The following is a 26974-nucleotide window of genomic DNA, read 5'->3' on the forward strand; positions in this document are numbered from 1 at the left end:
GGCGTTGCAGTTCCCATCGTTCCTATCGGTACAACTGCGAATGTAAACTGTAGTGTCCTACGATACGTACGTCGTGCGCCGTTGTTCTGTTGTTTGCGCAGATGCGCAGATAGTTCCATTGTGTAAGTTGGCTTTCCTGCAGTGCCTTTTCGGTGCTCACGGACGAATCAGTGAGACACAGAAAGCTCCGCTTTAAAGAATAATGGCAATATGCACAAAGTATTAACCTTACAAGACTTTATCAGTAACCTTATTTTTTATCTTACTTTTCACTAAATATTAAGTTTTAGCGATGTCTTAAGTACCGGAGAAAAAGTATAGGTGGCAGGCGTGCTGTCTTAGTCAAGATTAAAGTGTTGTTTTTGTGACTTATTTCAATCTAATGTTGATTTCATCTGAACACCGAAAAAACAGATGTGCGTTGATACTGAGGATACATGCACATGGTTTTTAGTTCAAAATCTGGGTGGACCCATTGCTCTGAATTCATGTCAAACTCTCAAGGCTCATCAGTGTAATGCGTGCGTTATAGAATGAGCACTATAAATCCAGATGGGCGTATTCAGATGAGATTGGCACGCGATGTTCTGGCGAATATTCTACCTTTCTTCCACTTAATTTGTACTGTTGTGTGCTCTGTATGTGCGATTTAATGTAAACTGGTGCATTAGAATCGGTCCAGAACCGTTCAGCTCAATTTATACTCAATAGTTTATGCTCGTACTGCCAGTGTCACCTTGATGAAATCCACCCTTCACCTTCCAGACCTGGTAATGAGAATAAGGATTTCCCGTCTCTTGCTTTTTCATAAAAATTTCTTTCATAATCAAGTACTTCGACAGGAATTCATCTCAGAACCTGCTTACTTTTCATCACGTGTTGACCAACCAAATAAAGTAGCCGTTCCTTTGTGCCGCACTAATCTCTTTTCACATTCTTTTCTTCCGAAGACAAGTAGAGAGTGGAATCACCTTCCCCCCTCCATCGCTGCCACTGAGGACCAGAGCGTTGTTCAAGTCTGCAGTTACTGAACACTTACTGGTGTAGCTGCAAACTAATGTTGTCTTTTTCCTGTGAATTCCTTTTATTGTTTTGTTCTTCATTTACATTGTACCCACTCCCTCTGTAACGCCCTCTGGGTCTTGAGGGTATACTAATAAATAAATAAAAAATAAATTAAACGACTTGGCGCAACAAGCCTCTAACGGCAAACGTTGATTTTTTCCCACCAAGAAGTTGGCCTTGCGAAATGTAGATGGCGCTGCCGTGCCTCCACAAACCGCCATTGCAGGATGTGTGGGCTGCTATGGCAGCTTCGCTACCATGCGTACTTACATATACCTTGGCATTAGCGCTACCTCTTTAAGAATAATATTTAACTCGAGAGCTCCTATATAAATGTATGGCAAGGGAGTAATCGTTTTTCTCGCTAACCACTTCACCGATTTTGATGTTTTCTGGATTTAAAGGAAGTTGAAATCTAGTTACAGATAGAAAGTGCATTTTTAAGTTATGCCATAAATGTCGTTTAGAAATATTCTTTAGAATTTCATTATTTCAAAAATCTCAAGACAACTCTGTAACACAACTATAAAGAATGTTGTCACATATATGTAAGCGGCATCTAATAATACTTCTAAAGCAAACAAAATGGATGAATTATATGCCACTTGAACATATAACACTGATTTGTGAGTAGATATTTTGCAAAACCATTTTAAACATTGTAGCAATGTTATGTAAGCTGTATATTCAAATATCACATTTGTCCACTTAAGATGCTCTAATAGATATATGGTTTATAAAACTGCGATATTTTTTGTGTTCGTGTGCACAGTTACGACTTTGTAAACGTCATGCTTCAATTTTGTTAAACTTAATGTTTTTTCAGGAATTTTATAAAACATTAACGTGTGTCGTAAATCAGATCTGTGTTTTCCAGTGGCTTGAATTTACTTTTATTTCTCCAAAACGAAAAAAAAAATTCGAATCAGTCCAGAGGTGGTCTGATAAACATTTCTTTGTTTTGCAAGTTGCAAGTTTGCCATGAGCTCTGAAGCTCGATTCAAACAAACGCCTCATATTCCGTTAGGTGTGGGGACGAAGCCGTTACGTCAACGCCACTACTTACGTACAGACGCTTATGCACGTGTCGATTGAAATAGCTTGATGCGCTTGCGTGAGCTCTAATTCAACTCGGTGCAGAGTTCCAGAACTGATGTTGCGTTGCGCAACGTTGGCAGATGCGTGATGAGCGCGTCTCCACGAATGTTATGCAAAGCGTGTACCACGAATGCAAAGTTTACCATTCTTATTGCACTTTGCGCCCTGTGGTGCAATATAGGCTCGTTTCAAGTAAACATACGTCGGTGGTGACGTAAGTGACTTAATTCCGCCCTCCATCGCTTCTTGTTTCGCCGCGGTACCTTGGAGAACACAGCAACCTTTGTCACTCGAATGCTGCGTTGTCATCCTTTGTGCACGCTGTAAAAGTCGTAGAGTGTCGAAACGATTACGCATCCCACATTTCTCTACAGGACGTGCCTTTTGAGCTGCGCACTCTCTTCACAAGTTACCGTGCTCAGGTTTTCGGTTCCACATGCTAGCTACATATAAGGTAACGCAAGGATAACGTAATGCTTTCATTTCTCTTTTTCAAACTCAGGTCTGTGGTGCTGGCCAACTACCTGGGATGGCGTCTCGTCGAGTACGTCGCTTGGTCCGGTTCGGCAAGTCTGCGCGACCAGCGGCGCCATTTCCGGGACTCTGTGAGGTCGTTCCAGCTTACCAAGGAATCTCCGGAGCTGCGGTGTGTCGTGGAGGTCTACCAGCTGCTCCCGGCGTCTAGCAGCCGCCTCTACCGGTCCGCGGTGGCACTGATGCCCAAGAGCGAGCGGGTATGATGTGATGGAGCTCCCCACCGAGACCATGAATGCGCTCGGAGTGCTATTCTGAACGTCGCCAAATTCCACCACATCGTCACATTATGTAGTGACCACATTCTGAGCTAATCAGAGACGCCATAGCAGCCCTCTGGGCGAATCAGAAGGGAAGGGACAAGACGGCTAGTTTGACAATATGACAGAATTTGACCATGTACAGAACAGTCTTCATGGCTCGGGAGATGTCGCGCCCATAGCAGCAGCGTGGTTCGCGTTAAGTCGCCAAGATGCCCCTTTGCGTGTGTGGTCAACCGGGCCTTGCCAACCTCGCCCGGTTGACCGCACGCTTAAAATTTTACGCCGCGTTATTCTGATCTCAGAAACAAATAGATAGTCGGCAGGCTGGAAAGTGAAAGCTTGTGCAAAAACTGAAAATCGCAGAAGTGGAGCCATCTACGTCACACAAACATTTATGCGTTTATTGTAACGCATTCATTTTCGCGGGAGGCGGTCAATCCCTGTATAAGAACAAAGCGACAGCCAAATATTATAAAAATGTATAAATTTGCAAATTCTTTCTCGCTAGTGCTCCCACTAGACGCCCTTAAAATTGTTTTCTTGCTTGTTCGCGAACTGTGACGGCGCAGACAACTCGCAGGCTAACAAGAAACTTGTCTAGTTAATCTGCAAGTCTTGCTAGTTTTGCCGGCTTTGTTGGCTGTAGCTAATATTGTATACCGAATTGTTTGAAGATGCACCGCGCAGTGTTTAGCTTACAGCCAGTAAAACCATGCTACACTATGCTGCTCACATTGGCTATAGTACAGGCTGGGAATCTTAATAAAAATCCGTGTTCACTGTATGAGGAATGAATAAACTTTTCCTGAAACCACTCAGTCTGTAAACATTTATTGCCGACTGTACACGATAACTATTGCGTAAAGTAAAAGCATCCTGCAGCTGCAGGGCTACTTGTTTCGATTTACACACACGCACCTCTGGATTATCAGCTCTCCAACATAAAGGTAATAACTGTTGTAAAGGTGATGGTCATCTATCTCTAAACTGAAAGGATAAAATCTTTTGCACGCACTGTTATTGTCAACTTCGCACGCTGCCATGCGAAACAGTTAAACAAGGCATTGGGTACAATAACTTGTCGACATGACAGTCTGCTACAGGCTGTAACAGTCTTGACAATTTTGACACGTTATGCTGCTATGCCGCTGCTATGAATCACCTACCACAAGGCTTGTCCAGCACCGTTCATGAGGCTAAGTTCACATTACGCTCCTAAATGTCCAAAAACGTCTCAGAAGTGAGCTGATTATCTGTTAATAAGAATCTGTTAAAACGCCTTCGATCTTAGTTCTTTTGCGTACGCTGTATAATGTCGTTACGCAGTAGCGCATACAGGCTGTAGACTTTGTTACTGCAGCGTGAACGTAGCCTGAACGCTGCGTCTGTCTCGTTGCAGATACTTTTGAAGCTCACGGTGTCGGCGCTAAAGATGGCTATGACCGCGATCTTGCAGGGTTCGCCCTGGGTGGACAACGCAACGCAGTGGCACGCCGTCCGCAAGGTGCGTCGCGGATACATGCAGTCCATAGCGCTATAATGCGCCAGCTAGAGGGTTGTACATTTGATGCACCACCTTTCAAGAAATACATTTCGATGCAATTAAACACCTGTTGAATCACATTAGGAAGGTTTTATGAAATCATGAATTCTTTGATAGGGAATGTACAGAAGCATTCAGGCAGCAATGTCCGGAGGGGCCCTAACTTGCAAAAAATTCAAAAGAAATCCGAGAACACCAAAGCGCTTCTTATGAGTTGTGAATGCGAAAGCATTAATGTCCAATTGAACGCCGCTGAGCGGTCCTTCGAGTTTTGCGCTGCGAGTAATGTACCGTAGCGGTACGTGCTGCCCTAGCCAGCAAGCAGCAGCAGCATACTGCGGTAGCAGCGCCGTATGCCACCGATGTCCTGTACGACGAGAGACCGAAGAAGCAGGAGCCGCCACCAAGGCCGGCAGGCGCGCGCAGCAGCTAAGCCCAGTTTGGGTGAGAGAGAGAGAGAGACGGCCCGCGCACCGGCTTCTGAGAACGAGACTGCACCACCCGCACGCGCTCGTCACGCGGCTGCCTCGCCGACGACAACCCGTCTCGCCCCGCGGCGTCGCGTCGCCGTATCTGCTCCGTCAAGGCGCACTGATGATGTGGCGCCGCGGCAATGCCCTCTCCACTCACGCAACAGCGTTTCGCCCGCTCTGCTCCGCCGAGACGCGCTGCTGCCGTGGCGTCACAGCCAATGGGAATTTAGGTGCCGTTTCACTGCTACAGACGCCGGAGTTTTCGCTTAATTGGCCGTTTGATGCTTTCGCATCAAAAGAACTTGGAAGAAGCAGTGGACCATGCATGCAACAAGCTTTCGAATGCAACTTGGTAGGCGCAACTTTAATGAAATGCGGGAAGAAGGAACAATGAGTTCGATTAGGTAATGTAGGTAGAATATAGAAAATGATCATTTTTAAGTTATGCAATTCTTGAAAATCCCCTTTAGCAGATAGCATAATTCTTGTCCTTGAGCTGGATTATTCGAAGAGGCGGACATTACTAGCATCGAGAAATCGAAACACATACTCGTCTAATTAACAAAAGATAACTAATGAACTTCTTAATTACTTTGTGGCACATATTGCAATATACGTATTGTATCCGGTGGGCTTTCAAGACCTATACATACACCTAAAATGAATTACTAGGACGACACCATTCTCGAGATATTATTTCCCAAGGTGTGGGACGAAATACATGGGCGTACTCCAGCTAATTTTGAGCTTCAATGCACAAAAAGAGCGTTTTGTTAAAAAATTAAGTGGAACAACAGTGCATTTTTACAGCAAGTTTGTTGGCGCATATCTCCAACTGGCGTCATTCTGGAAATTCATTCCAAGTGGGTACACCTTGCAAATTCACCGACTACAATACACACATTGCAATATGTGCCGTAAAATAATTCCTTCAAAAGATATTTAGTGGACTTTTGTAAATAATTGAATAAACATCAGCCTATATTTATGTCCTCTGCAGGACGAAGGCCTCTACCTGCGATCTCCAATTACCCCTGTCTTGCACTAGCTAATTCCAACTAGCGCCTGCAAATTTCCTAACTTCATCACCCCACCTAGTTTTCTGCCGTCCTCGACTGCGCTTTCCTTCTCTTGGTATCCATTCTTTAATGGTCCACCGGTTATCCATACTACGCATTACATGGCCGGCCCAGCTCCATTTTTTCCGCTTAATGCCAACTAGAATATCGGCTATCCCCGTTTGTTCTCTCATCCACACCGCTCTCTTCCTGTCTCTTAACGTTAGGCCTAGCATTTTCCGTTCCATCGCTCTTTGTGCGGTCCTTAACTTGTTCTCGAGCTTCTTTGTTAACCTCCAAGTTTCTGCCCAAATATGTTGGCACCGGTAGAATGCAATGATAGTACACTTTTCTTTTCAACGACAGTGGTAAGCTCCCAGTCAGGATTTGGCAGTGCCTGCCGTATGCATTCCAACCCAATTTTTTTCTTCTGTAAGTTTCCTTATCCTGGTCAGGGTTCCCTGTGAGTTATTGACCTAGATAAACGTACTCTTTTACAGACTCTAGAGGGCGACTGCCGACCTGAATTCTTGTTCCCTTGCCAGGCTATTGAGCATTATCGTTGTCTTCTGCATATTAATCTTCAACCCCACTCTTACACTTTCTCGGTTAAGGTCCTCAATCAATTGTTGTAATTCGCCCCATTGTTGCTGAATAGGACAATGTCATCTGCAAACCGAAGGTTGCTGCTTTTAAGCATGCAGTGAATAACATTGGAGAGATTGTGTCTCCTTGCCTGACCCCTTTCTTGATAGGTAACCTTCTACTCTTCTTGTGGAGAACCAATGTAGCTGTGGAATCTTCGTAGATATTTCCGAAGGTATTCGCGTATGCCTCCTGAACTCCTTGATCCTTAGTTGAATATGCGTTTCGATGTCTCGTGCAATTAGTGTCCGCCTCTCTGAATAATCCAGCTCAAGGACTAGAATTATGTTATCTGCAACAGGCTATTTTTGTAAATGCCATAAAGCTTAAAACTGATCACCCCGTATTTAAGTTGTGATTAACCTGGCGAAAAAAAAAACGTTCTCCGGTTTCACGAGCCAGAACCACAATCTGATCATGAGGCACATGGTAGTGGGGCACTCCGGAATAATTTTGAGCACCTGTGGTGCTTTAGCGTGCACATAAACCTAAGTACACGATCATTTTTGCATTTCGGACTCATCGGAATGCACCCGCAGCACCCTGGATCGAAGATACGACTTCAGCAGCACAACGCCATAGCCACGGAGCTACCTCGGTGGGAGATTTAGAAGTAAAAAAGCGGACTTCTTCACGTCATGCATTTCGTGCAGCACATATAACAATGTCCTATTAGAGCAATAATAGTGGTTATCAAGCGAGCGGAAATGCACCTAGAGAACGGCAGAAGTTCAGCCGATATGCAATGAACGTTAGAAAATTGCTAGGTATCAGGCAGTAGTCAAATGACGCAGGCAGTGTTAATTGAACATCGCGGTGAACGGGCCTTCTTCCTTCAGCGGTCGTTAATGGGCTTCTAAGTATGACAGATGTGCAGATCTTACTTCACCAGTTTAATGTATCTATGTAGAGGTTTGGTCATCACATGGTCGCTCACTGGCACGAGCGGTGCGTGTTATCAACGTGTCCAGATCCTGCGCAGTTACGTGTAACCACGCCGAGCGTTTACTTACGCATTCGGATGTAATAGCTTTCATGACTGCTATGCAGCAGAATACAGTACAGGGATACATAACTTTATTCCAGAAGTATTTCCGGCACCTGAAGCCTGCTGTCCCGAATTTGCTTCACTTTTTCCTTATCTTCCATTTCCCTTCTCAGATTCAGAGCATGAATGTCTCTTTCGCCCACGGGAACCTTCCACCAGCAGAACGATTGACCTCAGTAAGTGGAAAGACAGCTACTGTTTTTTTCCCCTCATAGATATAGTCTAGGGAATAGCAAGACGGGATTTGCTTCTTCTTTGTCGTACAGTTGATTACATATTCTAATTTGGCCAAGGCCATGAAAGGGGCCCCCAAACAGATTTGGTTTAAACCTAAGCAACACGCTGAAATGAGTCACGTTTCTTTAAAGAAACCTATTTCTGCATGATTTTCGGAAAATGATGTTATATGAGAAGAGATAAAAAGTAAACAATTCTTACATTCTCTAATATCCCTGAACTCATCGGTTCCTCTAAGCTGAGGCGGCACCGATAGCAATGAGCCCTGCTTGTCGCCTCTTCTTATTCTTGCCGGGGTGTGCTAAAGTAACTTTACAATATCCTTAAAGATTTTGGTACCTGAAAATAAAAAAAAATCTTCACAGCGACGAAGAAGGGGTGACAGGACGAGCATTATGGTCTCAAATAACAAAAGCTTGCACCTGCTCACAATAAAGTTTGCTTCTACATATGCTGTATGCCTTCAACGCGATTTTAGGGTCGGTGTACTTTCTTGCTCCCTAGAGAGTAAGCACGGATGTTCAAGTAGGCAGATATCTATGTTGCCTGGCATTATTAGCTAAATTATTGGTGCTGGTTGATGTAGGGCGAGACGATCTCCGAGACCAACTTGTACGAGAATCTGCTGACGCTTGCCCGGAGGAAAGGCCAGGCACTGCGAGCCACGCTGCGCGGAGACGACCCGATAGCTTCCAGGTGAGGAGTACTCGGCGAGACAGCTGTTGCATGGTACCATTTTCGTAGTAGCCCTGCTTGGTGCCAGGCTCAAGGGACACGGTAGGTTACAAATTCACAGCGCAGGAAGGCTGAAGTACATACGCTGAGTAATCATCATCATCATCAACCCATTGATATGTCCGCTACAGGACGATGCCCTCTTGGAGCGATCTCCAATTAACCGTGTCCGGCGCTATCTGATTCTAAGTTGCACCTGTACATTTGCGCATTTCATCACCCCAACTAATTTTCTGCCGTACTCGACTGCATTTCTTTTTCCATCGTACCCATTCTGTTGCTCTAACTGTCCACCAGTTATCTGCCCTATGCATTGCATGGCCTACCAAGCACCATCTTTTTCTCTCGTAATGTCAACTAGAATATGGCGGCTACCTCCGTTCGTTCTCTGATCCGCACCGATATCTTCCTGTCTCTTAATGTTACGACTAACATCTTTCCTGTCATCAATCTTTGCGCGGTCCTTAACTTTACTTGTTCTCAAGCTTCTTTGTTAACGTCCAAGTTTATGCTCCGTATGCTGGTACCCATATGTACCCATAAGTTCAGCACAGAAGAATATTCCAACAGCGGCCAGTAATGCGTTGTGTGGGTCCACACCGTTTTGGGACATACAAAAATAGACCTAGACTGCCTAGATAATGAAACGTTATCTGAACGTGTCTTAGATGTTTATTTTGCTAATTGTTCGCTACCACTGCAGTCGTGAATCGTCGTCAGTTCTTAGTGTGCCAACCTATTGCAGATTGCGTCTTAGTTTGCCACATTCTGTCCTCTGTCTTGGTGGCCTTTGTAGTTCCGCCAGAAAAACATGTCGAAAAAAATTGTGCGTGCTCGTAACACATACTCGTAACACTCCTGAGTGCTCGAATACGTAATTTACTGCAGAACACATTTTCTGCAGAACACATTTTCTGCACAAATTCACGTTTGACCTTTCGGGAGTTCAAGAACTCTCACATATCCGCATTTACAAAACGCAAGTACGCCATCTTAGCTTGTTTTCCCAAACATGCTTCGCGCAGGGGCATCAATCACATCGGAGTAGCACCCGTCTACAATCCCGTAATGAACACACTATGTAAGTTGGATTTCTGCATGCCTGTTACATATGTATTTGTTTCTATACTAGTCCCATTCGCGCAAGCGCCCTGCGTTATTCACTTACTTAAATTTGTTTGTTTGTTTTTACGGCTTTGTTCCGGTCATTATACTAGTGATTGGAATATAATTTGGATTGGCACTGTAGAAGAAGGCGTTATTGGATCCTAAAAATGTTTCCAGTACATTAAAACTTACTATTTGCGAAGCTGCGCCACCTAGTGAAGTGTTGTTAACGCGAAGCAATTTTATGTGATAAAAAAAAAAAACCATCATTACGAATGGTTGTTCTTAATTTAGGAGGGAATGGCACTTCCAGATCGGCGATTTCATTTCAGAATGCGTGTTCATAAAAACAAATAATGATGCTCCTTCTTTGTTCTGAATTCATATCGCCTAATTCTGTTTAATCAGATTCTCGCTTTGGCAGAACGAACGGCTGATTGCTGGAAGCTAAACGTAGTCGAAGGCACTGTTTCTGGACGCGCGGTATGTTGCAGTGTAAAAGAAACTAAAAATGAAGCGATTGTATTCGCAATCAAATGTTTTTAGCGCCGAGTTTTCATTTTTCACGCCCACGTGGCAACTAAATCAACTGTTGCCGTAACACGCAGTAACGCGAGCTCAGGCAAAACGCTCATGTTGAATTCCAATGGCAGATCGCGAGCGCTCGGCCAGATCACGAACGGAGCGCGTCGCTCCGACTCGGATCGCTCCCACCAGCTCGCACCAAATCTGCGAATGGAATGCATGCGCTCCCGCGGGGGCACTTAGTACACGGAAATGAATTGAGAGGGCGCTGAACTAGAGGTAAAATAGAGAGGAGAACAACTTGGTGGCGCAGCCCACCACACCGCTTCAAAGGAGATGCATCCATCCATTCATGTGCATCGTCCCAGCATTCTCTGGGTTTGTTTTCCTTCTGGTATTTCGCGCGAGCATCGCACGTGTTGGCGCGCTTGTACCACCTTGGGCTGTACGGTACCTCGTCGTCCGAGTATCGCCGAACGACATCCTCGACGAACCCAATCACTTTAGGCCTCTTTACAGGCAGGCGAAACATCACATCAAACGCGCGTTGACACACAGCAGCGTCACATGCACTATCGGTGTCGGTAGAATCATCACTGGACTGTGTCCGAGTCGGAGCTGTCACTATCTAGTAGCATGAACAAAAGCGCACGGCGCGTCGCAGCATCCATGCGGTCCATGTTTTCCATGTCTACTGCCCGCGACCGGAAACAGGCGACCATGACAGGAAGCAGAGGCGGGTGAAGGAAATACGTCACGCGGACTTCCGGTGAAATCTGCCGATTTCGGCGGAGCGGATATTTTTGCTCCACAGAGCGATCCGGAATCGGCGGCTGGTCCCAATCTGCCATTAGAACACACAACTCACGCTCCCATTCTGCCATTGGAATAGACTTGCTCCACACAGAGCAGAAATACTTGATCTGGATCTACCATTGGAATTCAACATAAGAGAGGACAGACAGGGCGAGCGCTTGTCCCGATCGTTAAACGCTCTCTCTTGATATAATGATGTTCTTACTTGCTAAGAAATGCACCAGCGAAACCAACGACGACTGCTTTTATATCGAACAGCCCAACATTTTGTTTACGTTTGTAGCGCGTATATGTCACAAGAGGTTTGCAATAAACTTCTGCGTGGCGATATTTTAGAGCGAAGCTCTCTGTACCTCTTCCCACCATATTGAGGGAGCGGTGGCTGCCTGCGTCGTGCCGATGAAAAAAACAACTTGGGTCACTTAGCAGATATGTGCGAATCGGCATATGTCATTGGGTATGTCTCAGAATAGACAACTTGGGCCGCTAGGTATGTGCCTCAGAGCATGTCAAACATTCTTTGCCAATCCCAGAGAATCGGTATGTGCCATTAAGTTGACCCCCGGATAGACAAGCAGAACCAGAGGAAAAAAGCGAATAAGTCGGTAACAGAAAATTGAAGAAGTAACATTGCAGAAGTAGAACACAGAAGTAAAATGGGCAGCATAAGCAGCCGAGTTTGGAGAAGTTAAGTGAACGAAATCGGACCAGTGCGTACATTGAGCAAGGAGCGTTGACTAGATAGAAGTGAAGATTCCCTTAATCATCAAAGAAAGCTTCACTGAATACCGAATCTCGCATATGCGTGGTATCTGCAGATATTTTTTTTTCTACATTAGTGCACATTTGCTTGATGTGTCCTGTAAAATGGTTGCACTTACTCACGATATAAACCCCTTTTAAAATTATGGGGTTTTACGTGCCAAAACCACGATCTGATTATGAGGCCGTATAGTGGGGGACTCCGGAAAATTTCGACCACCTGGGGTTCTTTAACGTGCACCTAAGTATAAGTACACGGGTGTTTTCGCATTTCGCCCCCAATGAAATGCGGCCGCCCTGGCCGGGATTCGATCCCGTGACCTTGTGCTTAGCATCCCAACACCGTAGCCACTAAGCAACCACGGTGGGTGTAAACCCGCCTAGGTTGCTTAGTGGCTATGGTGGCTTTTTTGGTGGCTTAGTGCTTTTTTTTTTTTTATCGGCTAGTACGCTCACTAAAGCCGATGACGCATGCGTAGCGCCTAGCCATTTGTTACCTCAAGATCTTGCACGTAGCCTCCACGGCGTTTAGGTTCCCTGTCGCGGCGGATGCGTTCCATGACATGTGGAATGCAAAAAGTCTCCTATACTTAAACTTTCAAGCACGTTAAAGGACCTCAGATAGTCAAAATTAATCCGCCGCCCCAGCACTACCGCGTGCCTCATAAACCACTCTGCAATTTGGGGACGCTAAAGCCCCCCCAAATGATTTTTTTAAATCTGCTAAGTATGTTGTAGGCGCACGCACTTGAGTAAGGCTGCTTCGTAGTTAGTGTGCTGGCAACTGTGGCATTCTCACATTGTTCTTTGTACTAAAAGGGGATCAGCTTGCAGTTGTTTGTGTTCACGATGGGGAAGAATCGAAAAAAAGGTGTGCCACTCATTAATGGCGTTCTGTTAACTCGACATGACATTACCTTTGCTATCGTATCGCCAGCTTCTCTTCGCCCTCCTTTCTTGGCGCCACAAATCCAGAATAAAGCGTCGAACCGTCATTTAACTGAAAGGAACTTTTTGCTGTGGTAATGCCATTTATGATTATTTTTTATCAAAGGCAAGGTTCCTCGAAAAATATGATGACAGATAAAATCGTAAGTTGGAGACTCGCTCGCTCTTGTAAATACTATTTTGCTAGGTCCGTTCAGCTAATTTCACCGGAACTCACGGATGCTTACAGTCATGTGTTACAAATAGGTGAACTCATCAGCGATAATGAATTCTAATGAGTGGTCCGCATACGTTACGGAGTAATCTTCCAAGCTGACGTTTCCTCACGGGCCACAACATGAACCAGTGACGAAAGTTATTACGTCATTTTTTGTAAGGCACTACAAAACTTCGAAACATGGATGTTTTGAGCTCGGGGTGCGTAATGACATATATCGATATTGAGACATTCACAAGTGATAACCTGGAAAATAAATAATGCAATGTCATCGCACCAGAAAACGCCACTGAACCAAAAATATTACAGCCTGTAGCTTCCAAGCTATTTATAATGAAGGAAACACAATGAGCTAATCACAGTAATTGTGATGTAATACAGCTGCTAAAAGAACATACGGCTGTGGTTTGGAGAACAATTTCAACCAGTGCCTTACAGTATGCGCGCCGTACGGCAATGCTCGCCTATTTTGGCAAGGAGTAAGGATGAATGTGTGACATTTACATGTCTTTTGAAGCTCTGAGCAAAGTTGCGTGCAGTTCATGCAGTGATTGTCGGCGACAAACGCCGAAACAGCGGCTTGCTGCGCCGCAGCCGCGTCTTGCGCTGCCCTCGTAAGCAGAGGCTGCGAAGGCCGGCTGAGACAAGCAATTGACGCGTCACCACGTGGTCAAACATGGCTGTGCCAACGGAAGCTGGTGTAAAGGGTCTATATAGCTTGCACTATATGTCATGTGGTATGGAAGACATAAATTTCTTTCCACAAAAGTAAAGTATGTGAGACAATTTGAAATCTAAATGCTAAAAGCGTTGCCAATATTTTGTTTCAGACGTTCCATACGGACTGCTAGTAATCCCACTATTCACTGACGCAACCCCGTAAGTTACTGCTTCTAAGTGGCTTCTACAATAAAGCTTGTAGGCTCTTCGCGATTGCATCGCGTATCTAAAAGGGCAAAAACAGATAAAACGTACAAGCTAGTTCAAACTTATTTGTATTCATGCGGGAAAACTTGGTGTTCCTCAACTGCCGAATTCAGATGGAAGATCCAAGTTGGAAAATATGGACCATGCAACGATAATAAATTTAGTTTGCGATACCGGCAGAATAGTCTTACAACCTTTGACTCAGGTCAATGGCGCGCAGGGCTCCGCACCAGCAAATATACCCTGTACCGTCTTCACGACATTGATTTAATGACTGGGAATGTGTTTTACTTCAGTTGCTTAGCAAACCGGCCTCAATAAAATTCATTTTATTCCGTTGGATGTTATAGACACGTAATGGGCATTTCTGTGAAACTGAAGTGTAACGACACCCGCCACGCACTTAATATTCCTCCTAGATGGGCCAAAAGAAAGAGGGACCTCAATGACGCGTGGTATCGCTCTTGTAACATTGGCTCTCGCCTCTATTTTTCTAACGGTTCAAATTTCGTCTGCTTGAAAGTATACTCAGAAGTTATGCAGCCGTGAGCCTTACACTGCATTTACGTTATCATCCGGCCTGCTGCTTTTTTTTTTTTTTTTTTTTTTTTTGTAAGAGCATTATCGCACATTTTTCTTTACAGTGCTGAAGCCAAGTTTAAACTGTTTCCTTTCTTTTTTCTCTCTTTTTTGGGGGACGAGAGGGGGGAGTTCATCTCTCAGCAATCTGTGCTAGATAGTTGTTGCAGTTCTGTGTAAAGTTATAAACAGATTACTCATTTGTCCATTACGCATTGTTGATCATAAATGTTAATCCTATTTTCTCTGCCGTGTGCCTCCGTAATATTATGCGTTAACTTATCGGTAATAGGAGAGGGAAAGGGGCATTGTTGCGATTTGCGTCTGTATGGAGGAAAACGGCAACTTATTGTTGGCGCCTGCCGGTAAGGACTCAGCTTGCACTTGTTATTGCGTTGTACGTCTCAGGTAAAAAAAAAAATCGCAAGAATTGCGATGATCACAAGTTCTGTTGTTTCCCTCGTAATAGCTTGAACGGGGGCAACAAACAACAGATTAGTTCCTGGTCACCGCTGTGTGCTTACATTGACGCAAACGTAGCTTTTTAGTAGCCTGACATTTCATTCGTGTCTCATTTACATTCTTTTTCTTGCGCACTCTGTTCGCAGGAGCGTTCATTTCTCGAACTCGGGGTTCATAATTGCCAAGGAAATGCTCCAGGCCTTTTTGGGTACCGGTAAGCATGTTTGGAGCATCCTGCCCAGCGGGTCGCATTTTAAGAAAGGAACACTTACATGTGTAATGACTTTAACATAAACTTATAATCTGGCCCCTGGATGACCAGGGGGCTAAAGCGATAAAGCCCTAAATGTGCAAGAACACTTGCCATGCGATAACAGAATTTCGTAAGAAAATGCCGGAAGGACAGAGCCAGAAATGCACATACCAGACAAAAAGCAAGGTAGTCTCAGCAACTAATCCGTAACATGGGAGAGAACCCACTTTTGCCCAATACACGTGCCTTAACTTGGGTTACTAACTAGAACAGTAACACCTATTTAACGATGACGCTTTATTGGTGATGATGCTAGTCGAATGCTGTTCGTGGTCATTATCAAAACACCGCGGACCTGATTTTTCCTAAATACGTTAATCGGCTACTTAGTGCATTGCATATCGACCTGAATGAGGACCATAAGGAGTAACTGGCTGACATGCCGCAGAGTTGTCCTGTGATGTATGAATTGTTCTTCAACTTGTTGAAGTGCCTTGAACGGCATGTGTACTAATCTCTGCTTAAACGCTAACTGCAACAAATTTTAGCCACCATAAAGGGCATGATTTAAGATAGTGCACATATGCAGCAGCCTCCGTAAAAAATTGTATGTTTGAAATACGACTGAATGCGTCACCAAATGCTCGCAAAAGTAGACGTTCTTTAAACCAAAACTGAAAAAAAAAGTCGAGCGACGCAAGGCTTAGAGCATGCTGATCCCCGGCATGACCTCCGAGATTAACCATTGCTCGCCGCTTCCCACTGCGCGCTGAAAGATCTCGAAGGTGACCACCACCAGGGGTATGTGTCGTCTGCTTAGGTGCTATTTAATGGCTGCTAAATTATAAATGAATGTGGGCAGCTTGCACTAGTGGTGCAAGGCTGGAGTAAACAGCGGAGCTGGTGATCGACCTAGCTTCTTCCAGGTTTTACTGGGATTGGCTAAGTTTTGGTAGGAAATGCTAAGTGCTGCTAGGCACGGTATTCCGAATCGGCTCGACGCCGACACGCAGATTCTCAATTGGCCACGCGACGCGCCTCAAGTTGAGCAGCAGCTTCTTCGGGTGTCCGGATATTCTTTGGTCGTCCCATGTCAAGGGTACATGTACTCACCACAGAGTCAACGAGAGTTCTGCCGCCGTCGCGGCGGCTCCGAGCTTTATCTCCCCTGTGACGTCACGGCCAAGCTGCGCCTCCACACTTGTCGGGGCGTGGCTGGTCGAAACCTGCCGAGCTGCCGCCAGAGGCGCCGGCTGTAGTCACAGACACCGCGCGCGTTCCGCGCGAACGCGGGGAAACGCGGACGGCGTCGGCAACAGCTCTGCGCGTTGCCTCGTTGGTGCTGCTACAATTTCTCTCTTTCTTTCGCTCTCATTTTCTCTATCTCTCTCCTGAGCATAGCGCGCGCCGCGCGCATGCTCTCCTTCCCTCTCCTTATAGTCCCATGTCAAGGAAACATGAGCACGGCGCGGAGAGGAGGCGAAGTACACGCTGCTCCGCTAGGTGGTTGCTAGGCAACGCGCGGTGACGTCATCGCCAGGCGCAGTTTTTGTTCGCACTACGTGGCCTAACCAAGAACTTAAACAGCGGCACTGTTAAAAATAAACAATTACCAGCCCCACAGCTTTGCTAATATTGATTCATGCAGTAGCATGTTACGGCGCAACCGAGCCGAGAGTGGCGCTAGTCAGAAGACGACGACTTGACATGTTGCGGTGGAGTCGGTCTCGACAGCCATCTTGTTTATGTATTGTTGCCGCTCTTATATATATTGTTACGGGGAGATTTACAGAAAAGGGGGTTTATTTACACTATGTACAAGGAGACTAAAAGTTGGCCAGCAACAACAAAGATGGCGAACCACAGTTTCACCTCTTCCTCATCTCGTCGGCTCTATGCTTCAGCATCTTCTTTGTCCGCCGGACAACTGGCTCATAACAATATTGTAAATAGATCTTTATTTGTGACTTCCCGCTGGACGTCTTCACCCCATCTATGTGCATCCGAACCATTCTTTCGCGTCGGTTTCGATATTCTCGGCCCTTTTCCGACGCCGACATGTGGAAATAAGTGTGTCGTTGTCGCAAGATACTGCGCGACCCGGTACGCGATCACGCGAGCTTTGCCCCCCAAGCTGTGCAACTGAGGGTGGCGGATTTCCTTTTACATGACGTCATCCTCCATCACGGCGCACCCCGGCAGCTCCTCACTGATGGCGGCCGCACCTTTTTGTCTCAAGTTGTTGAAGACCTACTTCGCTCCTGCTCTGCCGAGCACAAGCTTTCCACCGCCTGCCATGCACCCGCAGACAAGTGGGACTCACGGAGCGGCTCAGTCGCACGTTGACAGAGATGCTGTCTATGCACGTTTCTGACGGCGACAGTGATTGGGACAGCACGTTACCCTTCGTGACCTTCGCCTATAGTTCGTCCCGTCAGGAGACCGCTGGCTTTTCACCATTTTACCTTCTATTCGGCCGCCACCCTACTCTGCCCTTTGACGCATTGCTTCCTTCCTCGACGAACATTCCCACTGAATATGCTCAAGACGTCTTCGCCCGGGCTCACACGGCGCGCCACCTCCCGGCTCACTGAGTCTCAAGCCGCGCAGAAGATCCTGTACGACAGCCGACATCGGATGTTAGATTTCCGCCTGGCTCCGTTGTCCTCCTATGGACACCATGTCGGCGCATCGGCTTGTCTGAAAAGCTGATGCCGCGCTACACGGGGCCTATACACGATATTGCGTCAGCTTGGCGATGTCAACTACGAGATCGCTCCGCTGGACTCACCTGTCCCCACTGACGTTGTGCATGTGTCTCGGCTGAAGCTGTACTTTACCGCGAGTTCACGTCACTTATAGTTAGCGCTGAGACGGCGCCTTGACAGGCGGGGTTATGTTACGGCGCAGCCGACCCGAGAGTGCGTCAGTCAGAAGATAACCTTGAAGTGTGGCGGTGGAGTCGGTCTCGACTGCCATCTTTATGTATCGTTGCCGCTCTGATATATATTATAAATACATCTTTAGCTGTGACTTCCGCATTGTAACAATATATATATGTAATACAACGTAATTTATTACCAATTAGAGTAAAATTTCAGTGCAGTTGGCGTTCAATAGTATAACGGTCGATGTTTGCGGTTCCAGGGCAATACTTCCATGACGACGGCCACAAGAACTACTCTTGGTGGTCCCTGTTTACGACAGCGAACTACGAAGCAAACAAGCAATGCATGGAGTTTATTCTGAGGGACCAATCCAATGTAAGCCTCGAATTTTTTTGAACAAAATCGTATTTTACTAAGTTAGAATAACCGGTACAGTAGGTGTTGTCATGGTGCCAGAGTGGCGAGGAATTACACCGTGAATTGGAGTCTAGGTGGGCATAAATGTTGGATTTTGTGAGCTGTCTGACATCGGCTCTAGTAATCGCTACCGAACTGTACTAGTTTTTGGGACACTCCCAGCGCTTAAGCGTGAAAATAAACACCTTGGAAGACATAGAAAGGCGACAGGTCAGCTGTCTCTTCGGACGTCTTACAGTTTATTTAAACTGGCTGCATGGTTTCCGCCTTGAGATGCACTTGACGCCCTCAGGCACCTCGTTATCTATGCAGTGTGGGATTACACTGGCGTGAGTTTTAATGAACGCTTTTTACTCCTGTCAGGGGGTACTATAAACAGCCGCTGTACGCAACAACACCTGAGCTCACTCGAAGATGAGCAGCGTTTCCTAGCAGCTTCGATTCTCATAGAGATTTATTTATTTATTTATTTATTTATTTATTTATTTATTTATTTATTTATTTATTTATTTATTTATTTATTTATTTATTTATTTATTTATTTATTTATTTATTTATTTATTTATTTATTTATTCAAAATACCTTACAGGCCCATTGAACGGCATTGAGTAAGGGGGGCAACAGTAATTACAAGTCAAAAAATAAAAAAAAACAGATACAGATGGAAAAAAAGGCAACAATACAAATATTACAAAAAGCAAAGTACAACATCTTTATACAATATTAATACGCAACGAATTCAAGTTATCACGGAATGTTTCGTGATTAGAGATGGATGCAATGTGATCCGGAAGGCTATTCCAATGTGCAATAGCTCGAGGTAATGGTGATGAGTTAAATCCGAGCGTCCTCTGGCTGCGGCTGACGTTCCGGGCTTAAATTTAATAATCATGGTTTACGTGCCAGATCACGATATAATTATAAGGCGCGCCGTAGTGCGCAACGCCGGTTTATTTTGAACACCTGAGGTTTATTACGTGCGCCTAACGCACTGTATACGGGCGTTTTTGCATTTCGCCCCCATCGAAATTTGGCGGCAATGGCCGGGATTTGATCCCACACCCTCAGGCTTGGTAGCACAACGCCTGAGCCGCTCATTGGCCTCATTCTGGAAATTATCTCCAAGTGGCCCTGCAAACTCACCGGCTACAATTCGTAAATTGCAGTGTGTAGCGTAGAGTAATTATTTCAAAAGATAATTAGTGGATTTTTGTTAATGAGTTGAATAAGTGTTTCGATTTTTTGTGCAAGTAATGTCCGCTTCCCTGAATAATGCAGCTCAGGGACTAGAACTATGTTATCTGCAACAGCCCGTTATAAAATTCCACAAAAATTAAAAATGATCAACATGTAAGCTGGGTGCCTGGACACAGAAATATCGAGAGTAATACGCTTGCCGACCATATTGCTACATCCAAAAACAAAACTGGGCAACTCTACCATAGAGGTCCCACCTTTCCTACGGAAGAAACTTAGGAGCTCTATGCAGCACACGTAGGAAATTGAAACCCTTAATGAACTACGTGTTATTAGGCCAAACTTAAGAAATTGGCCCCCTATAACCACAATACGACGAACTGAGGCTATTTTCGGTCGTCTTAGAATATGGCGCAAATATGGCACCCGCTCCTACGTGTTGACGGCGGATGCATCCCCTGTCTCTGATAGGTGTGGCGAGACGCTGACGGTCTTTTACATCTTGTTAGATAATCGCGAATTAGGTCAAAGAAATTATTTTGCCTTGTCATAAAGACAAGACATTCCCCTTCACCCGGAAATGTTTCCGGCATACAACTGTTTTTTTTTTTTTTTTTTTGACAGTGAGGTAGTTTCGACATTTTGCCAAGTTGTTGCAGTTATCAGACCTAGGGGTTCGTAGCATACCCTCTTGCTAGAGGCTGTTGCGGCGACAGCATTTTTGTGGAGCACTTTCCTACCACTCCTTACGTTCAATGGCCCTGTTGAGACAATAGTGCTACTCCCATCGCCGCGTTTTACTGCATCATTACTTCATTACGAAACGTTTATGGCAATAGTATAAATCTCTAGTAAACCATAAACCTAACCATCAATCTAATCAAGTAAACCATCAATAAACCATCAATCTAACCTTGTCATGTTTAAATACTTACGTATATTACGCACTTTACAGCCACTAATTTTTAGTCTTTAGACATTTCTACAGCTATCTTACATTTACCATTCACAATTATTTTATTTCGATCACTGTTCATGGGCAACTCACCACCACGTGCATGGCGCTATTTGGCCATATCTGATACTTGCGCCCATAGACATTACACATCTATCTATCTATCTATCTATCTATCTATCTATCTATCTATCTATCTATCTATCTATCTATCTATCTATCTATCTATCTATCTATCTATCTATCTATCTATCTATCTATCTATCTATCTATCTATCTATCTATCTATCTATCTATCTATCTATCTATCTATTTCATTAAACAGTGAAACAATGACTCGTACAAGCGAGTGCTAATTCCGGCTGGCTGGCACATGTGGCTAAAAGGAGTACGAGTGCATAGAACAGGACAAACGGAAGGAATAGATGAAGCGCTGTCCCTTCATTCCTGTCATATGCGCTGTTACTGCATTTAACCAGTTCGTTCACCGTGACAAAAATTCACTGATAGTAATTCACGAAAATAAAGCATAATAGGGCTTGGTTATGTCCTCCTGGCAGAAACGTGGAGGTTAACAAAGAAGCTCGAGAACAAGTTAAGGACCGCACAAAAGCGATGGAACGGAAAATGTTAGACCTAACGTTAAGAGACAGGAAGAGAGCGGTGTGGATCAGAGAGCAAACTGGGATAGCCGATATTCTAATTGACATTAAGAGAAAGAAATGGAGCTGGGCAGGCCATGTAATGTGTAGGTTAGATAACCGGTGGACCATTAGGGTTACAGAATAGATACCAAGCGAAGGGAAGCGCAGTCGAGGACGGCAGAAAATTAGGTGGGGTGATGAAGTTATGAAATTTCCAGGCGCAAGTTGGACTCAGCTAGCGTAAGACAGGGGTAATTGGAGATCACAGAGAGCGGCCTTCGTCCTGCAGTGGACATAAACTTAGGCTGATGATGATGATAATGTACTCCAGGTGGCTTCGTGTGATAACAAGCTTTTCCGAACTTTTGAAATTTATGTTTAGAAAATTCGGAGTTTATTTTAAAACGTTGGTTTTTATTAGCTCGTTCCTTAGTTTTGCACCGTCATAGTTCTCGTAGCCGTCTGCAGCGCAGACCATGGCAGCGCTCCAACATCTGCTGTGCTAATATAAGATCATGCGCCATTCCACTGCTATGTAGGTGGATTGCCAGCGGAGCAGTTTAGCACACGGCATACAGGTGACAGAATTTAGATCAGAGGTATTAGCAAATTTTATTTCTCTTGAGTCAGCGACAGTGGTCATCCCTAAGAAAGACGCACGCACACACACTTTTATTTTGATCGGCGTTCTTGATCGGCGGCGTACATTCACGTGGAAGACTACCGCCACCTCGGGGAGCCGGATGAAACTAGACACGTGCGACGGGACCGCCAGGCCGGGAGAGCGGAAGGAAACTAGGCACGCAAGCGCTTGGAACGATGACAAAGAGATGGTGGTGCGAGCGTACACATGGCCGACGCGGGTCGCACAGCGGCAAATCTTTGAGAAACCCTCATCATTAAGAATCTACTGATTTTGAAAATGGTGCCTATTGATAACTAATCTACTGAAAATACATGTGCAAGTGATTATACATATAAGCTTTTGCATAGAATGAAGCGATTTCGCATCAAATTCGGGAACTGAGTTTTTGCACACGCAGATTTGTTGACGGACACGAAGAATGCATAGAACCCTAGCCATAGCCAGCTTCGCTGTAAAGAAGCGTTGACATGGCTGGAAACGCGCGCAGCGTCGCGTCCGCTTACCCCAACCAAGAGACAAGACTTCGGTCACGTGCCTCATAATCAGAACTGGTTTTTGCACGTAAAACCACAGAAAGACGGTCACGTGACGCAAAGCTCGGTACCCTGCCACTCCACCAGATTATGTGGCTCTCCGCGCATCACGGGCGTCGGAACGTACCGATTGCGAGAGCAGTGTTGCGGAAGTTTTGCCGCGGCGCAGGTCACGCGTCGCCTTTCCCTCTGTGAGTCGGCGGAGGCGCGGGCGTTTGCCGTCGCTACACGTGAATTAAGGCTGTAACACACTATAGCGGTAAGCTTCCCGCAACAGCGTGCCACGCGTCGGCGCCGCCACGCGGCTAGCATCGGCACGCCGGCCATACTATTGCAGGCGTGGGTGTCTCGTGATACAAACTAAGACCGCTCACGCACGAGTTGTTACCCATAGCGGCTCCCAGCAGGCTGCTTCGACTTCTCGATGAGCTCCCCAGCCAACGGACCAGCGGCCGAGGGGAAACATCGAGGCACCCTCGCCCTCAGACTCGCTCGGAGTGAGTTACTATGACGACGCTTTGACGGGAAGTTTCCTTGGGCGGCAGCGGAAAAAATAGCGCTCGTACCTATTCGCTTGGCTAGAAGCCACGCCACTTTGCGAGAAATGTGCCGAGAAGCGGCAACCCAAGTGCGGCAACCGGCAGGTGGGAAGGCGCCGCGCCGCTAGTGTGTTTGTATCCTTAACCAGGTTGTCTTTAACATCACGGCGTGTTTATTTTTTGAGGGGAGCACCTGCGGTACTGGTTCGCTCGGTACGCTGTTCTGCGCCGGCTGCGCCAGTGTAAGCTTAGAAAGCCGGCGAACACTCCAGCATCGAAAAGAGCGTAGTAGCTTAAACCAATGCGCTATAAAACATCCTTTAGACGGAAATGACATGGAAGAAGTACGAACCCCAGGCCTCCGAGCGATTCGGCGAGCTCGTGATTGGCAGCTATAACGCCTAGACCGCATTACAGCTAACGCTTAAACATTCGCGTTGTACACTCGTAATCATCGAGCCACTTTTTTTTTTATTCAGCAATGGCTGAATGCTAAAGTGTACTGGGACCACTGCTTGTTGAATGCAAACCCGCCTTTACGGCAGATAATATCTTGCAGCACACGCGCTCGTTTATATGCGCCTTCGTTGTCGTTTCAGTTCAGCCCTACGGAAGAAGAGATGACGGACCTGCTGTGGAGTGGAGCCGCGCTGCACATTGCGCACAAGGTCGGGCATTGTTTCTTAGATGCTCGACTTGCCACGAAGGACGTTGCAACAGGTTAAGCGGGCTTCCACGAAGCAGCCACAGTTTAACGCGCAGCCAACGTTACAGAGGGAGCTTCGTACCACATATTTTTCTTGCATTTTACTTCGGAATAATTCAGAGATTTCTGTTCGTAAGATTTGCTTGACATTGGAGCGGCTGCATTTATTAAACAGTATAGGCACGCTATCGCAACTGACTGTGGTCTGTTCTTATAAACGTGCCGTTCTGTAGCGATCAAATTTCTAAATACGGACCCTAAATTTCGGGATCTTAATTTGTAGTTTGCATTAAACCTGTCTGAATTTCATGGTATGAGACGTCGGATGTGTTTTAAATTTATCTTCGTTTATGGTATATTTGCTTTACCGAAGGCTGGCTTTGCTTGCGTTGAAAGATAATGCCAGCGAGGATACTTCTTCTTGTATTCATTCGTGTTGCCTTCAGTCGACGTACATGGCATCGACTATATAAAACGATGAGAAGAGTTTACTCGTCACTTCGAAACGTTAGGGTCTAAGACGCGTGTCGACACAAGTTTTGCTAGTCGACCCTTGCTGCGCTAGTGTACGGTATTTAGGCACATGGAATGGCAAAAAAATTCTTGTTAGGACAACTAACCGATAACTTCACAACTCTTTTGTTTCTTATCAAATACAAAAAAAAAAAGTTGGAAGCCTAGATAGGGAGAGTTTTAGGTTTTACTTCACAAGTATTTGTCAACCGACTGCCAGAATTATCGTATGTAGTAAGACCATGCATACGATTAAATCGCATTAAGATGAAATTATAACTTTTTACATTTCATTTGTAATCGTAAGGTGACGACGTGCGCATGGTTACACGTAAGTTGAGCTTTTAACTGAATTAGCACATGCTAGCCGGATGTGACTAATGTCTAATTGTTGGCAGTCGTTGTCTGCTGCTCAACGTTATTGCAGTGCGTTTAGCTGGCTACTTATGCAAATATTCAAATATTCAATTGAGGGATTAAGACGCACTTGAGAACGTTGTAGATTGTGTTAGGAAACACTCGATTTATTAGTTTACTTTTAGTTACTCTTTACTTATTGCTTTTCTAGGTCTTGTTGGAAAGGTCAATATATCTTAAGCCTTTCAGACGCCAAGAATTCTGTTGACTGAAACGTTACTTTTACCACATTTCTTGCATATTCAGGACCATAAAAACCACACAGCTGCAGAATAGTTTAAGAATTTTCAATTCTTTAATGAGTCTTGTTACGTTTGCAGAACATGGACTCCATACGAAAACTCACTACAGGAACATTACGTATGAAACCATCAACTACCTCATGTTTAGAAGGCTCGAAATGCACCCATGGAGGCACTTGAAAATGATGCCTGATGCAACACACTGTGAAAAACAGTTAAAGGCGTACGCCCACTACATACAACGACCTACTCGCACCGAGCAAGTACACACAACAGTCTACCTTACGACTCATTTTAAGAACATTTTGAACCCGTTATTCAACCTTGCAGTACTATTCTAATCAGAACAGTTTCAATATGTATGTGACACATTTTAGGTACCATTACTTTCGTCAATGTATTGTTGTAACACACTTTCTTGGCGTTCACAATTGTGTACACAGCGTCTTAAAGGATTAACTGACATCACTGTGGGCTTGCCAGCCACGATTATTAGAACCAACGTGCGTGCTCACAAAGAACGAAACGCGTATACAGATGTGAAAGAAATGCCCTGCCAATTTGTAGTGAATGCCTAAAACAGCCTAGGAACGGCTCAAGAAAAGCTGCGAGGCGAGTAGAATATCCAACTTGTATTTGTTTTTTGTTTTTGTTTTTGTTCTTAAAAGCCGAAATACGCAGAAGAAACACTTGGTAGCGCCATACTTCGGGCGCGTAAACGCACACAGAGAAGCCGAGTTCATGATACAGCGCGGAATGTACACGAGATCCGATTAACAGGTATCCGTAAGAGCTATAACTTCAGGAAGCAACTGCATGGTGGCGCGTCATCACCGTTAACAAAGATATCCACAGATTTTCAGAAGTGATGCTATAGGCCCAACTCAGCGAAATAATAATAATAATAATAATAATAATAATAATAATAATAATAATAATAATAATAATAATAATAATAATAATAATATAAGACGACTTCGAACGATATGGTTGTGGTGACATTCGTCTATATGATGCACCATGTTTCTTTAAACATTTCGTTTTAATTAAATGAAGTATCGTGCATGTGCAGTGCCGTGGCTCCACAGGGATATTACGCTCAATGGTGAGACACATGCCACTTTTAATGTGACTACAATTAACACCATTACTAAAATGCTGGTGCATTGAGATCACAAGGAAAAGCGGCCTATTGCATTATGCGGGCACTGGCAGTTAGCAGTGACTCGTTTCCCTTAGTACACATCGTTTATTCGCAGGCGTTCCGGATATTCTTGGGTCAGTACGCCGAGTGGCTGCAGAAGATCGCCGCTTCCAAGACTCTGTACACGCAGTCGCAGCTCTTCTTCCTCGGATTCGTTCTGGCGAGTATTCGTACCAATTTTTCGCACGCGATCAATCTTTAAGGGTTGCGCTTGCGCTGAATGGACGATGTAAGCGAGAGCTGCTAAGAAGTTTTCACCAGAAAGTTCGGCAAGGTGCACGATAAAATCAATGAACTGTTATTGTCGCATTATGTCATCAAGGAATTGTATGTAGGGGGGAGCTGCTGACAAGTTTTCACCAGAGCGTTTGGCAAGGTGCACAATATCATCAGTGCGCATTTATTGCCGCATTACGTCATCAAGGCATTGTAGGTGCCACATCTGGTAGTGAACCTGCTACAATGCGTCTCGGCACAACGCTGTGTGTGCCGAGAGACTTGGGTGGGTGAGATATACCAAACAACTTGCTCCACGTTGGTGAACTGCAGCCTCTGGTACCAGACCAGTTTAAGACAGCCCGTGGGCTTTAAGGTTTGAAAACCACGGGCCCTCTGCACTTTTTACTGCGACTTGACGCAAATGCAAATATATATGCTCACGTTTGCCATCTGGTGCTTGTGTGAAACATGTCCAAGTGAAAACAATCGCTTAGCATGGAAGGTGTTGTTTCTAATGCAGATGCGTTTCGTCAGACGCCTATGAACGCCATCATCGCC

General features: G+C 45.2%; 1 protein-coding gene across 1 annotated transcript in view; it reads left to right on the forward strand.

Annotated features, from left to right (window-relative positions):
* Window positions 1–26399, forward strand: part of LOC119444953 (uncharacterized) — a 52655-nt gene extending 26256 nt beyond the window's left edge. Inside the window, exons 8-17 of the mRNA XM_049664814.1 lie at window positions 2666–2897; window positions 4360–4464; window positions 7841–7903; window positions 8551–8660; window positions 9725–9780; window positions 13905–13953; window positions 15189–15256; window positions 18443–18558; window positions 23715–23783; window positions 26253–26399. Coding sequence (XP_049520771.1) covers window positions 2666–2897; window positions 4360–4464; window positions 7841–7903; window positions 8551–8660; window positions 9725–9780; window positions 13905–13953; window positions 15189–15256; window positions 18443–18558; window positions 23715–23783; window positions 26253–26399 — 1015 coding nt within the window. The remainder of the gene's footprint in view (window positions 1–2665; window positions 2898–4359; window positions 4465–7840; window positions 7904–8550; window positions 8661–9724; window positions 9781–13904; window positions 13954–15188; window positions 15257–18442; window positions 18559–23714; window positions 23784–26252) is intronic.
* Window positions 26400–26974: the final 575 nt, after the last annotated feature.

This window comes from Dermacentor silvarum, chromosome 3 (assembly GCF_013339745.2).
Source record: "Dermacentor silvarum isolate Dsil-2018 chromosome 3, BIME_Dsil_1.4, whole genome shotgun sequence".
Lineage (NCBI taxonomy): Eukaryota > Metazoa > Arthropoda > Arachnida > Ixodida > Ixodidae > Dermacentor > Dermacentor silvarum.